The sequence below is a fragment of the Sciurus vulgaris genome (assembly GCF_902686455.1).
Source record: "Sciurus vulgaris genome assembly, chromosome: 2".
In the NCBI taxonomy this organism is placed as follows: Eukaryota; Metazoa; Chordata; class Mammalia; order Rodentia; family Sciuridae; genus Sciurus; species Sciurus vulgaris.
Window position 1 is genome coordinate 149,839,921 of NC_136462.1, and position 15,474 is coordinate 149,855,394.

Sequence of the window (15,474 nt, forward strand, 5' to 3'; positions counted from 1 at the left end):
AAAAAAAAAAAAAAAAAAAAAAAGGAAGAAAAAGAAACCATGTGATCTCTTATTTTTCCAGCCAAAAGTCCTTTTTCTCTCCAATAGCTACCCAAAATAGGACACAGGACCACTGAAAGCATACCAGAAACACAGAATATAATTAACAAATAACCATCCATTTCTGAGACCCTGCCATCTAGAGCTCATGAGAGGCAGTTAGAGAATGACTTATCTGAAGACCAGAGTTCCTGCTCTTGTAGCCTGCTCTCTGCCACAAGATTTAACGGTTAGTGCCAACATCTGGGCAACAGTCACTCGGGACCCTGATCTCAAGTGCTTATAATGTCTGGATACACCTCAGCACAATTAGGAATTCCAAACCATATTCTTTTTCTGCCTGCCAATGTGCTTATTAGAAAAGCACCTTTCTAATGCCACACAGCTGAAATTCAGGAACACATGCTACATCCAAAAACTCTGGTACAGTATAATTTCTCACTGGACAGGTCCCCTTTTCTGCAAACTTCTAACTTACACATAACCTTTCTTTTCCATATACAAATTCTCTTCTATGCACCCCTTAATTTGAAACATTTAGGTTGGAAGAGGAATGATAATGGTTAGTCAAGCCCATTCTCTGACTTAAGATGAACCCAGGATGAAACCCTGGGCCTAATAACTACTGCAGATGTTATGAGCTCTGGGAGGTTCACTCAACACTCTGAGCCTCCACTTTCTCACTGGCATCTTCAGTGGAATACCAACTATTTCCTAACACTGCTAGGAGGACTTAATCAGACAGCAGATGGAAAGTGCTCAGTAGAATGTCCACCACACAATATTTAAATATCACATATTGAAAAAGAATGGTATTTTTCCATACATGATCTTGGGGAAATAAGGGACCTGAGCAAAGCACACCCTTTGACCATGAGCGTGAAGCCTAAGAGGGCTCTGACATTGAGCTATGGGGCACTAAAGCTAGAGCAGAACCCCTAATTTGATTATTTTTTCAACTGAATAACTGAGAGAACATCTTTCAAAATGATCTAGGTGAAACCAAAATAATATAAGTGATCGATAAATAGGGGCTTTCGTTGGGTCTCCTTTAGCCTGGAGTAGAAATTAAGTGAAACACAGGCCACCTAGAGCTTGTTTCTTTCCTGATCTCCAAGTCCACCTGAAGGTTTGGCTGAGGCTGGAGTGAGTCCCAAAAGGCAGGAATATACCAAAGTCAAGACATGGTCTAAGGGTATCAAACACACTGCCATTCATGACAGAGCATATGCATGTACAAGATCCAAAACAGCTGTTACCATGGGATCAGACCAGCCCAATCTCCTTGGCATGCAACCTCCCTCTCTAGATATAGTAGATGTATCCTTAATTTTTTTTTTAAATGCAGGGGACACTGAAGATATATTTACACAATTGTTATTCTAATAAAAGTATTTTTAATTAAAAAAAAAAGTAGACATACCATCTTACAGTCCCATCAGCAATGATGACTTTCAGTCTCCCCAAAACCTGGCCAATATCTGGTGTGGTCAGTCTTTAATTTTAGCTAGTCTAATACCTATGAGGGAGAAGGGAAACCATACCACATCTGCCAAGCAGTTTGTTTACTAATTTTTCAAGAAAACATTCTTTTACCTTGGCCTTTCCAAAGCAGTTTTCTAAGCACTAGCTCTTAACTGTACGCATGGAACACTTAACTGTATGCTGAAACTAAGTGTCTTAAAAAACTTGGATTCTGATGCCCATCAAAAATAATCTTGATAAAACTTCAAGTAATCCTTGACAAACCCCTGCCTGAAAGAAATGGAAAATCAAAGCCCCATGAATGCATGCCCTGAAAAGGCAGAATATGTGAACATTTATTCAAGGTTCTTTCCTGATGCTGCAAAGCCTAGCCAAAAAAAAAAAAAAAAACTGAAAAACCCACAGATCATGTGCATCAGTCTTAAAAGTACCAATGCCTTAGGGGGCCTTGTCCTCCTTCACATTTTATAAAAACAAGCTCACGGAGGTGCACAATGAGGTAACAATCAAATCATAAAGAGCCTTGACAACCAGGTTAGAGTTTTGATTTTATCTTAAGGGTAACTGAGAGACACTGAAGAGATGATCTGAAGAGCTGCTGAGAAGATGGCAAAGGAGGCTGCCTAGGAAAACTAAGGTAGACAGTCACAACTGCCTAGCACCCAGCATACAGGGAGACTGAGTATTTAAGTTGGACTTAACAGCAGAGCTCAGGTACCCAGATGGGCACTGGACCCACATAGGGCTGTAATTCTTCCCCAAGATGGTGTGAAGGAGAAAATGGGACAATACAGTTGATAGTGACATCAACAGAGGAGATGAAGAGAGGGTCAGATTTTGTAGGCTAAAGTGAGAAAAGATATATTAGATTGGGAGCAAATAAATGGAGAAACAGCAAGTTCCAAGGACTGACAGCTTGAGAAAAATGAAGAAGGTATATGGATGAACAGGAGGAGGTGGGACTGTAACTACAAACTAGTGTGGCAAAGTTCAGTGTATGGAACTTACAGGTGGCTCAACTGGAATGGGTAATCTGAAATATCAGACATTATGTTCAATGTCCATATGGATATTAAAGGGATCCATGGTGATAGATGCAACGAGGGTTAAAACAAACAAATGAAAACCCAGGGGTTGAAATCTTTAGGAGAAAGTTTGGAAGTTGTAAGGAGGAACAAAAAGAATAACCCTATGGTAGATAAGGTTTGGGAGAAAGAGTAGGTTCTGCTTGGCAAAGCAGCATCTTAAAAAAAAATCCTTCAGCTAAACCAGAGGTCAGAAGGACAATTTACCAGTGATAAACATGATTAAAGGTGGTTCATTAATCCTAGAAGAGGGGCATTTCATGCAGTACGTACAGACTGGCTTTGAGAGTTACAACCAAGACCCAGCATACAGCACTATACAAAAAAATGCTGAAGAAGGGCTGGCTGGCCCATAAGGTTTGAGTCTAGGGGATCCAGGGAGACAAATATGGGCTATGGTAATGATGTCTTCACCTACATTTTTAAAAAGGTGCGTTGGAATTTCCGAGTCAAAAAGCAACCTGGTGGACTCTACAGGTCACTTTTCTCATTCGTATCAATTTTTTAATTTATTTTTTATTTTTTTGTAGTTGTAGGTGGACAGAATGTAGTTGTAGGTGGACATATTTTTATGTGGTGCTAAGGATCAAACCCAGTGCCTCACACATACTAAGCAAGCACACTGCCCAGACCCTCATGTCAATTCTTATTTGCTATTCCACTGATTCATGTTTTACCAGTCATAAATCCATCTATGTCAACTAAATTGTAAATTTCTACTGTGCCTACATAGCTATCTTGAGGCTTTGTCAAGTACCTGGGTTAAAGCAAGGAATTTTAAGTATGCAGCATTTCTCTACTATGGTAACAAGCCTGTTTAAACAGAAAATGATATGACAACCATGGTGGTCACTAATAAATTGTACTTCCTCCAAGTGCTCACAGCTCATGATCAGTCATTTGTTCCACAATCTGTACCATGTTCAGTCAAGTCCCTAACACTAATAGCAACTTTCACTTATTGAACATCCAACACATTCCAGAAGTACTTTAAATAATTTTCACCGAACCCTAAAAAAAGTGGGTATTACACCATCTTAATACAGGAAAACATGGGTCAGGGGGGTAGTCAATATGTGTAAATCACAGTTCATGAGTGACAGAATAGGACCTGATCCTTTCTGACTCCCTGCTTCATCTTCTGTAGTACACATTTATTAGTTACTTAAAAAAAAAAAAAAAGATGTCAGGGGAATGGGGATGCAACTCAGCGCACTCAACCAGCATGCATGAAGCTCCAAATTCAATCCTTAACAATCCCCTCAACCCCACCCACACGCATAAACTGCCAGGATCCCTCATCTCTTTGTCTTCATGAACCTGGCACCTCTCCTTTTTGTTCAAATTCTTTAAGATCATCAACTAAAACTGAGCAATCTCACCTACCAAAAATTGGTGCTATGGGATCCAAAGCATCCTGGTCTCAAAATTTAGCTAGGGCCTTGCCATTGTAGGAACTCATTAAAAATGTGTCTTGGACCCGACATAAATCAGAATCTGCATTTTAACAAGATCCCAGGAGATTTGCATGTACATTAAAATTTAAGAAGCACTAGTCTAGAAAAACTGAAGCTTGTTACTTCAAGTTTCTAATCAACCCCTTTACCACACCCAAATATTTTCATATGTAATTATTTCCCTTGATTTAAAGACTAGAGATTGTAATGTAAATATAGTTCTTAGGGCAAAATAGTAATTCACACTGGAAAGGAAAAACAGAGGGGAGGGTAACAAATAAAGCTATCAATGTGGCTATACAGGACTTCCCCTCAAATAGTGTGTACAATGAATCAAAATGCAGTCTGTAAAAAATAAATAATTTAAAAAATAGTGTCAACTCTGGAAACACTGGGTGAGGTGGAGAGAGAAGAATAATATAAAAACAGTGGCGAGGAATAGTACAATACTTTCAGGAAAAGTATGTTCAAGACAATTAAGGGACTTTGTAAGCTCATTCTGAGCAAGAACAAGGAGAGTTAGGGCCTAATGTTTGGGGCAGATGCACGTCAAGACAGAAGGAAGAGAAAAATGCTAAAATTGGAATATAAGTGACAGTGTAAGTATTGTATCAATTTTAAGGTGACTGAAATTCATTAACTGTTTTGTTATATTCTTAATGGTTCAGAAATGCATGTCAACAATGGAATTCTGAGATTTCCTTCAACCCACAGAATGAATCAAGTTTCTGGAAACTCTGACCCTGGTCAGATGCCCTAAAGTGACCTGACTGTCCCTCTATAGCCCAACCTGGCAGAAGGTTCCAGCTCATTAATGCTACCTCAGAGACTACAAGAGACCAAATCAGCAGTAATATTTTTAGACTGATTGTTAACTTTCTCTACTTTCACCCTTCTATGCCAGCTCCTGTGGGTTTTAGAGCTGAGTCACTGTTCAAATTTTCTGAAGGCTTCACCAAGGGTACAAAGGCACCCAGAGTGATGGTAGCATTGGCAATGGCATCCTGGCCCTGGATGCTTACACTGTAAATTACTATTTTAGCGTGAGCTCAGCTGAAGTGGAGATTAGGTCTAAGACACTAAAGTCAAATACATGTTTTCTAATGGGAGCAGTCATGGGGAAAATTCATACCAGGAGCCATTACTTCTAGCTTAAAAGGCCACAAACACTGTTCTTGCCCATCTCCATCCTTGATTCTGGGCTGCTTACTGAGAATCTATATGAAGGTACAGAGGCAGGAAAGAGGGGAGGTAGCATTCATTCCAGGTATGAAAACAGGCCACATTTTGATCTAGGACTCCAATTTTGCAACTCTAAAACATACCCTAACTCAAGTGGTTGAATTTATGAGTATGGGTTCCCTCTATCGACTCTAGATCCCACAGGCCTAAACTGTATCAAGCACAGTCTTCTTCCCAGTGTATCCATAATCTTGATCACTGAGCAAGTTTCATTATTGCAGGGAAGACATACTGCAGTCCTACGTAAGGTCAGCATATATCCAACCACCTCAACTTCTTTCTTACGTAAGAGGCACCTGCTGTCACACTGCTTCCTAGGTTTTCCCTCCTCTGTACACTAAAAGTCGTTCCCAAATTCTTGGTTCCATGATAGAACTTGAGCTTAGCTGTATGATGAAAACACTATGCAAGTGCACTATCATGTTCTAGAAGCTATCAGGGTCTAATGACACTAACTTTGAAGAACAGGTTCATCTAAGTAATCAACACAAGTAGGAGGCAGAATGGGAGAGATCTTGTCTGAACTATGCACTTTAAAAACACCCACAATGGGCTAGGGATATAACTCAGTGGTAGAGGGCTTGCCTTGAATGTGTGATGCCCTGGGTTCAATACCCAGCAATTGAAGGCGGGGGGGGGGGGGGGTTCACCCAGCATGAAGAGAATAAAATACAGTGGTTCAGAATTCATCATTCATTCAGCAAATATCTATTAAGCAGACACAAGCCAGGCACTGTTATATGATGGAAACAAAGTAGTGGAGAATTAGGAGTTGAGGCAGATTTACAAGGGACCTTGGTTGGGCAAGAAGTCCAGCTACTACATAGGAGACACCTAATCCTATTTTAAATTTTGCCTCAGAACTTTGTTTGGAAAAGGATGGAACTAAAGAAGCAAAATGCTCTAAGATTTCCCTCTCATTCCAGGCTGATCGTGTCCACAGATCAACAGGGAACCTGCAAGTGACATAGCACAGGGAACATTCTATTCACTGGTTAACAATTGGGTAGAAACCTGAGAGGGCAAACAGGTTAATTTCCATGGGACTCCTAAAGGTGGTGGGAAGAGACAGGATGTGTCATCCTTAGAATTGAGGATCTGGTTGCCCATTGGGCTTCTTTACAAGAGTTCTTCTTTACAAGATCCTTCAAAGTAGATTCTTGGAGTTACCCCACTCTCCTGCTGAGTAACACTACACAGAGAAGACTCACAAGGGGATAAGCAGAAACACAAATCCAGCGGTGGTACAGCTGATAAGTCGATACTGAGGAGTGGGAGAGGAAGTGGGAACTATCTATCAAATGTCCTCACTGTTAGAGACCTTATCAAGGGAGTACCTAAGCTCTGGCTAATAGTCCCTTGTACTGCATATATGGAGACATCTTAAGTTTTGCTTATCTAACATTAAGATTCTCCTGTTGGAGCACAGGTTTAACAGGGAACATGGGACTTTTAGGACAGGGTTGGAAGCCTGGGTCTGTCAGTAGTTGTGTCACTTTGTGAGCCTATTTTCTTATCTATGCAAGTATTAAAATCACCTAATGTGCTCAGCATAAAAAGTTGTCAATAAATCATGGCTATTAGCCATTCCATCCCCTATCCCAGGATATTGTGGACAGCTTCTACAGCCCTCCTGTAGCATGCAGGACTTTAGACACTACAAGAAGAAATAGAGTAACCCTGGACATCTGCCAATGAAGTCTCTTAGAAAAATGCACTTCTAACATTCATCTTGCTTTTAAGGCTTCCATTCCAGCAAGGGGTATACAGACGAGAAGGGGATGAGCCTGCAGAGGAGGAGCTGGCCTTGCAGGTGCAGCTCTCAAAAATGGACTCCACCCAGGGTCTTCCAGCAGGCCTCCGAGGTCAAAGAAATCTAGAGCAAAAGCACTAGAGCTGCTGGGTGTGGTGGAGCACCCCTGTAATAACAGCAACTCGGGAGTTGAGCGAGTTCAAACCCAGTATCAGCAACTGAGCAAGGCACTTAGCAACTCAGCGAGACTCTGTCTCTGAATAAAATATAAAAAAAAAAAGGATGTTGCTCAGTGGTTAAGCACCCCTGGATTCAATCCCCAGTACCCCATTGCCCCCCACAAAAAAAGCACTCTAGCCCCTGGAGAATACTATGTACCTGTCTCAAGCTAAGAAGCCAATGAAAGAGTATCCTAGTGCAAAAAATCCTTAGAAAAATGGAAGCCCCAATTACAGTAATATTGTGCTGCATTTGGTATGCTTTCTCATGTTTTCTCTTGATAGTCATGGAGACTCTTAACAACAACAATTTATCCTATGATCAGGGTTAGGTACCTCCAGTGCCTAACAGTGGCTGGCATACTTTTGGTGCTTCATATCTGCTGAATGAATTCACTCAAAAATGTTTAGTCAAAAGCCCTGATTTTCAACCTTGCCAAATTCTTAAAAGTAGTTGAGGATGGTCAGATGAAGCCCTAGCTGCCTGGGGCATTATGTCAATAAGCAGAGTCCAAGAATAAGTTTGCACTCTGGACTCGACACAGACAACAGGGTACCAGGCTGTCTGCAAGGAAACTCCCAGACTGCCCAAAATTGCTGAAATATCTCCTCCCTCCCTGAAGAAACTGACCTAGTTGGTTTTCATATGGGAAAGCAATGTAGGCACTGGAATGTGGGCTGCATGTTCCCAAATTGCTGTCAAGGGTGCTCAATCTGGCACTGCAGCTGGCTGGTGGGAGGGCTGCATCCTACTCTAGGAGGTGGTACCCACATGTGGGCTTTCCAAGAAGGCCCATAGTTCAGGCAAAGAAGAGAGATTGTTGCCACCACAGATCTGAAAACCAAAGACAACATGGCGATTAGGGATGGGTGTGTCCTCAGCCCTCAGAAGGGAAGAAATATTCAGGCTAACACTGCCCCCAACCAGATCATACTGCTGGGACAACCCTCTGGTCCTTAAGAATTCTGAGGCTCAGACTGCAACTCTTCCCTGATCCACAAAATCATGTAATATTTATCACTAAAGTGCTTGAGATGGAAGGTGGAAAAGAAAAAAACATCTCCACAGACAAATAGTTACAAGCAAAGTTTTCAGGTGGTGGTGAGACTGGGGAAATTATGACTGGATACCAAGCCTTATTTTGTTTGTTTGACTGATTCTTGGTCTTGCTGTGTTGTTCAAGCTGGCTCTGAGAACTCCTGGGCTCAACAATCCTCTTGCCTCAGCCTCCTTAATAGCCAGGATTATAGGTATAACTGTACCCAGCCAATCTCTATTTTATAGGCTAATTTCACAGTAAATTCAGACCAAGCTCTCTAAGCCCCAAACTGGACACTTCTGCATTTCTATGGATCCAAAGGTATATTTCAGAATGTCCATGGTAGCTACTGAGAAACCAGAGCTAAAGAAGGACCACACCCTAATTTGATGCCAGTCCAAGGGCTTGATCAAACACCAATGACCCACAGATAGGGGTCCATCTCCCATGTAAACTCTTCAGTCTTTCACCTCAATCCAGTGGGAGGGATGATAGGACACAGTGGTTGGCTTCAAAGAACACACAAAGTACTATGTTCTCTAAGTCAAGGTGCAGCCAATGAACCCAACAGTGACACTATCTTCTCTGTTCAGAGGAACAGGGCTGTTACCAACCTTTCCAGAACAGCCTGAGTCAGCTGAAGGTCAGTACTTCAAGAGATCCCACCGCAACCCAGCAGTAGTTACTTAAAGCAAAGCACCTCCCTACCCACATCCAAATTAAAAAAATAAAAAAAAATAAAAAAATTAAAAAAAAAATCCAATCTCCTTACCCCAAATGGGATTTTACCAAAACAAATAGGCCTTAAAAATGCCTAACAAACACAACAGTACCAGGCTTTTGCAAAGTATTCTAAAAACAGTCCTGTGCCAAAAAGGGTGGAGGCCAGAGAATTCAACATGACAGTACCTTGCTGCCATGACTGATGGTCCCTAGATGGGGAGTTAGGAAAGGACATCAGGCTCAGTGTATCCCACTGTCAGCACCAAGAGCAAATGGATGCATGCCCACCCCCCTTCTTCTTCATATAGAATCTATTGTCACTACCTTTTATTATGTGTAACTTACATAAAGTAAAATATGTATATTTTAAGTATACCTGTGGTATTTAAGTTCACATTTCTTCCTGAGTACTCTATTAACACTTGTATCTGCCAACCCTCCCGCTTGTCACAAGAGGGAAATAAATGGGTAATGGGAAAGTCTAAATAGAAGCAGTTCAAGGGGTTGCCAAGAAGTCCCTTCGATTTGTCCCCATCAAAGCCTACCAAGACAAGAAGGGATCCTAAAGGGGAGTGGCTCTTCTTTCATCCATCTGGTTACCCTCAACACAAAGAAAAGAAAAAAAATGCCTCTGGAGCTGGGAGTTACCCCACCCTGCTCACTGTCTACCCCTTTTCAGAATCAATGCTCTTAACTTTACATTAAGGCAATTCTAACATATCAGGAATGATACCTACCCTAGCATTAATACCTACTGTCACTAGAGGTTAATATTCTTCCCTCACCATGACCCAGGGACCACCCACCCTTCATACACAACTCCCTAGTTTTGAGAGAGAGAGAGAGAGAGAGAGAGAGAGAGAGAGGGAGGGAGAGAGAACCTGGTCACCTAGTAATCAGTCCCTTAAGTCCCCTCCCCCACCTAAAAGTGTTTTGCTTCATCATCTCCAAGACAGGCCTGGGTACCAGGGGGTTAGGTGAATCTTTTCTGCATAAGGCTGCCACCTTGGGGATCCTTCTCAAAGCCACCCCAGGTGTAGACTAACTACTCCAGGGAATTTATCAGGGTAAGTGGAAAAGCCATGCCTGCCCTTACGAGCAGCCATCTGTCCTGCCACACTCACAGCTAGCATTTTCATCTCTTGCAAAACAGCTCCATGTTGTGTGTGTGTTTGGGGGGGGGGGGGGGTTGATGCAAAAGGGAAGAAAACAACTGTTGCTGTGGATATCTTCCTTTGCCACCCCATGCATCCCCCTCCCCCAGCCAACTCATTCTCTGGCACTCACCCGAGTGTGAGCTGCTCTGGGCTGAGGAGTCTGAGTCCTGGGTGCTCCAGGGTCGGTCCCAGCCGGTCAGACTGAGGGACTGCAGGCCAAGGCACAAGTCATTTGCATCTGGGAGGCCACGGGAAGATTCTTGCGCAGAGGTGGGGAAAAGCATCCTGCTTGTAAGTGTTTCTTCGGAGTCCTGGAACTCTGCTTTGGACAGGAGGGCAGCAGAAATCCCAGAGTTAACGGTTGTTTTCCCCAATATTATCAACAATAAGTATTATTAATAATAGTTTCCCCAGGCTCAGGGGCCACACATCCAAGCTGGCCGGATGCTGTAACGGCTGCCTCTGCACTTTTGGGGGCGTCGGAGCAAAAGCAGTTGCCATACAGCCCCCTCCCCACACACACACACCCCTATCCCGTCTGCATTACAGACTGGGCCAGCATGTGATCAGGCTGCTGATGCTTCCCGCTGCCAGTGACATCAGCCGGCTGAGCCGTGCAATAGAGAGCGGCATCATCCCTCAGAACGGGGGAGGAGCAGGAGGGACAACGGGGAGGAGACTTGCCTCCCAGGGAACAGACAGCACAAGAGCTACTCGGAATAGTCTGGGTGCAGTGCTGATAAGTCCAGGTTGTGAGGCAGACCCTCCACTCTCCAGAAATGGTGGCCAAGCGGCCCTCAGCCACGACTAAAGTCCTATCTGCTGACGGAAAACCAAAGCAGTCGACTGCCTGCTTGTGTGGCTCTGCCCTCCTGCCCCTCCCTCTGTTCTCCACCCCCAAACCCAAAAACACTCTAGTCCTGGACTCTCTCCAGCTGCTGGCTCAAGCCCTGGCTTTGCAACCCAATGCAAAGCTTCACAATCCTGCTAGCAAAAATCTATGTGCTCCAAGTGGCCCCTGAACAGCACCCTGACACAGCAGTGTTTACTACTGAGGAATGGGGTAACCTTCGGAAAAATACTGTGCACTTGGACCCTTGGAACAATGCCTAGTGCTTCAAGCTTCTCTGGAACAACCTTATCACAGAGAAAAGGGGTCAACTTTGGCAAAGGGAAGGAGAGTCACTAGGCTGTTTTTGGCTCAAAGGACGTGGCCCACAACCCACATGCTACAGTGAGACCTGCTCTCACTAGGATAAACTCTGATCCCAGACCCTGCTTAGCCTAACAGAAGGGGCACCGGTTATGAGCAGACACATGGACCCAGCTCCTCCCCTCCCTCCTGTGACTTAAGGCAACACTCCCAAAGCACTTACTGACACACCAAAACAAGAGGAACCATCTCAGAAGTATTTTTATGCCCTATCAGAAACACCATGTTCAGGAGCTCACATCTGGTTCTGTCAATACTATTTCTCTTGATTTTGTCCTTCCAGAAGCCCAGTAATGCCAGCAGTGAGGGTGGTCACTAACACCTTTGATTACTGAGCCTTCTCTCAGGGTCACTACCAGGACCAACGACCTATTACTGTTACCACTCTCAGCTCCAGCAACGAAGTCTAAGCAAGTTCAACTTCTGGAGCCTCTGTCATTTACTCTTCACCATTGTCTTCTCCTGCATCAGTCCTTTTCCAACATGACCCCTTGTCACTGAGCTTCTTCCTCATGCGGTGGGGGCGGGGGGGGGGCAATAGTCCCAACCTCAGCAGGAAGGCTGCTGACACCTACGCAGGCTGGTAGAACTTCATCTGCTTGTTCTCCCCGTTGCAAGGAGAAGTAGATACCTGAAGCAGGCCCACATGGGATATCCCATTGGGGTTTAAGCAGGGCAGGACAGAGCGGGGTATAATGCTATCTGACCCAAGAACAGCCAGCCAGAGCCTCCTGCAGTATATTCTAAGCACACTCAGGCACAGAGCCTAGAGGGGGAAAACGGTCAGTCTGTGGGAAGGACTCCTCCCTTTGGAGGCTTTTTTTTTTTTTTTTTAAAGGTTTGCTGCTGTGTCATCCATCCATGCTATTCCTGTCTAGCTGTAGACACTCTGCTTGCTCCTCTCTGTGTTTGTTAAAGTTGTGTTCACCACTGCACAAGCTGAGCAGTAACTCACCCATGTGGGTACTGCCCCACCCCAGACTACTCCCTCCTGTGTCTCTATGTCCACCCTTCCTCCAAGCTAAGGAATTACTTTAAAATTAACCTACGTGCATTAATTACAAAAGCAAAACACCTCCTTTAAAAACACTGATATTTAAGTATCTATTCCCCCCTAAATTAGGAAGATATGTAATCCCCTCTATCATAATCTGAGAGCATCTATGTCTAGAGGCAACCATTCTCCTCCCCCCTTTAAAATCAGAACATCTAATGTTTGAATGGCTACTTCTGTAACCCAGGAAGAATTTAAACATCAACTATGCACTTGCTATTCACAGACAATGTGGTAGACCAGTCAAAGCAGCATCACCAAGAGCCTGTTACAAATACTAAATATCGGGCCCCACCTGAACCTATGAAATTGAGCTACATTTTAAACAAGATTCCTGGTTAATACATATGAACATAAAACTCTGAGCAGTACCAATCAACACAACTACCAAACCCTTCTTATCCCAAGCTCAAAGACTGCAAGTCTGAGCAACAGGCTGGTTAAACTCCTTGAGGACTAGATGGCTCAAGCACTTAGGAGCCTGGAGGTTTACATACCACACAACTCTACCCTCACCCAATAGCCCCAACACAGACCTTACCTTTATCTTTTTCCAGACTCCCAAACCACTGTTTCTTCCTACTATTATAGGCACACTTCACTAGATCCAAAGTATCAAGGAGGCCATACCCATTAAACCTTGGTACAGCAAGTCAAGTAGCTTTAGAGGTCTTGATGAGACCTGGTGTGCAGAACAAGGACTGAATAAGGTGACAGTCTGTTCTGCTCACCAGGTCTGCCACCAGGAAACCTCAATCAAGTTACTCAGTTTTCTGAGTATCTTTTCATTTGTAAATGAAACTGAAACTGGAAACAGTGGCTACCCTTTTCAGGGGTTTTATGAGGATTAAAGGAAACACTTGGTATAATGTCTGGTGCAAAGCACTTTACCTGTAGGGTGATGGCATCATTTATTATTCAAACCGGGACATTTTCGAAAGAAAAAGGGGGCAAATATGAATACTCATACCAGGATTACAAACTTAAACTGTCAGGCAAGCTGAGAGGCATGATCACTCTATCCATAGCCACAGCCACTGATGTTCAGAAACATTTTACTCAAAAAGCCTCCTTTCTAATGGCTCCTTGATCCCATCTCTCCAAACTTATTCTGAAAGTTCTGCCCCTTTACTCTGTACTGAAAGGAAAGCTAAGAAGCAAATGGTCAACACAAGCTACCATGCAATGAGTCAAAAGGCCTAAGAAGCAAAGGCTAATTTTAATAAGCAATAGCCCACTGCACTTCTCAAACTCACATCTGAGGTTGGACAAGCACTTAGCCCTGTTTACTGAAAGACATTCTTTCTCATCCTTTGCCAAGAACCAATCAGGCAAAAACTGGTACCTAATACAAGTTGAAGTAACACTTCCCATTTTTAAAGGCAATCTACCTTGAACAATGTCTCAAACGCCTACTCCTCCAAGTTTTGTTTATCAATACCTATACAGGCTTCCAACTTGAGGCGGTTAACAATTTTAAAATTGTTTCTCTTTGAAAATATGTTATCTTCTCCATAGGTAAAATCTTCCAAATAACTGAACAACTCAGGTAAATAAGTAAACTAACTCAAAGTTCGAAGTTTGCTATAATCTTGCTATGGTTTGAATGTGTCCCCCAGAAGTTCATGTTTAAGGAATTTAATTTTCAAATTCATGTTAATGGTATCTGAAAGTGAGGTCTTTGAGAGGTAATTAGGGATAGATGAGGTAAGCAGGATGGGGCCCTATGGATGGCATTAGTGACTTTATAAGAAGAAGGACTAGAGCTAGTCATGCTCGTTCTTTCTCCCCACGTGATGACCTCCATAATACTATGATGTGGCATGAGGTCCCACACCAGACGTTGGCACCATGCTCCTGGACTCCCCAGTCTGCAGAACTGTGTGCCAAATAAACTTCTGTTCTTTAGAAATACCCAGTCTCAGTTATTTTGTCACAGAAACAGAAAATGGACAAAGACTACTCAAAAATACAGTACCCCTGGCACAGACACAAAATGCAGCCAGACAAGTTCCAGGGATTATAGTGTTACAACCTGAACCCTGATTTTTTTTTTTTTTTTCCAGTAGAAAAACCCATCTATCTTCTTTTTTTTTGTTGTTGCTGTTTTGTTTTTTGTGGTGCTGGGGATTTGAACCCAGGGCCTTGTGCTTGTGAGGGAAGCACTCTACCAACTGAGCTATATCCCCAGCACCCCCATCTATCTTCTAATGGATCCTCTGCCGCCAAAACTTAGCAAAGAATTGCTCAGAGTCCTCTACAAGTGTCATTCTCAAGCACCTGGCAAGGAGGGTAACTAAGAAAAGAAAACAGTAACTTAGACCCTCACTTATAAAACTATTGAGGCAGGGTATCATAAAGGCTGCCTTCAGAGTTAAGGACAAAGTTAGGAAAATAGGGTGTGTGACACATCAACAAGTGAAATAAGTTAAATGACAGACTAAGTTATATCTATGAGTATTACTATGTGAAAACTATTTTGATGGACAATGTTGATAAAGGAACACAAACTATGAACAGCTGATGTATGTCAGGGTAGCATGCTGCTAATAGATTTATTCCCCTTTAGTTTTTACAAAACATTATAACAATACAAAGTAAAATCTGCCCTCTCCTGACTTTCTATATTTTTAACAAGCACACTATTATAATTTGTATACCAACTACACTTGGGCTCTTTTATAAAATCTCCACTTCATACCCAAATTCCAATCCCTGGGAATAAAAAAGACAGGACACTGAGTCATTTGTTCCCATTAGATTCTTTCAAATAACTGACTTCAGTCAGCTGAGATGACTGAAATCAATGATTTATGGTTCTACTTAAAGTTCTGGTAAGCCCAAAAGCAGCACTTCTAAGAAAGAACACATGTCTAAAAAGAATTTGAATATTATTTCCTTCCCCCCAAAATCAAGAAAACCAAAATGCTAATATTGAGAGATCAATTTTGGTAACTTACAGAGAGAAAATAAGCACACAAAGTCATGTCAAAATCATGACATGTCAA

The 15,474-nt window shown here is 42.8% G+C and overlaps 1 protein-coding gene across 17 annotated transcripts in view; it reads right to left on the reverse strand.

Annotated features, from left to right (window-relative positions):
- Positions 1-15,474, reverse strand: part of CPEB1 (cytoplasmic polyadenylation element binding protein 1) — an 82,731-nt gene that overhangs the window by 14,086 nt on the left and 53,171 nt on the right. For 11 of the 17 annotated variants that reach the window (XM_079126820.1, XM_079126818.1, XM_079126815.1 and 8 more), the window contains one exon: positions 10,330-10,518. In XM_079126820.1, the coding sequence (XP_078982946.1) occupies positions 10,330-10,483 (154 nt within the window). In that variant the 5' untranslated portion in view covers positions 10,484-10,518. Of the gene's footprint in view, positions 1-10,329; positions 10,522-15,474 lie in introns of all 17 variants that reach the window. The other 6 variants (XM_079126821.1, XM_079126830.1, XM_079126822.1 and 3 more) reach the window with 1 other exon arrangement.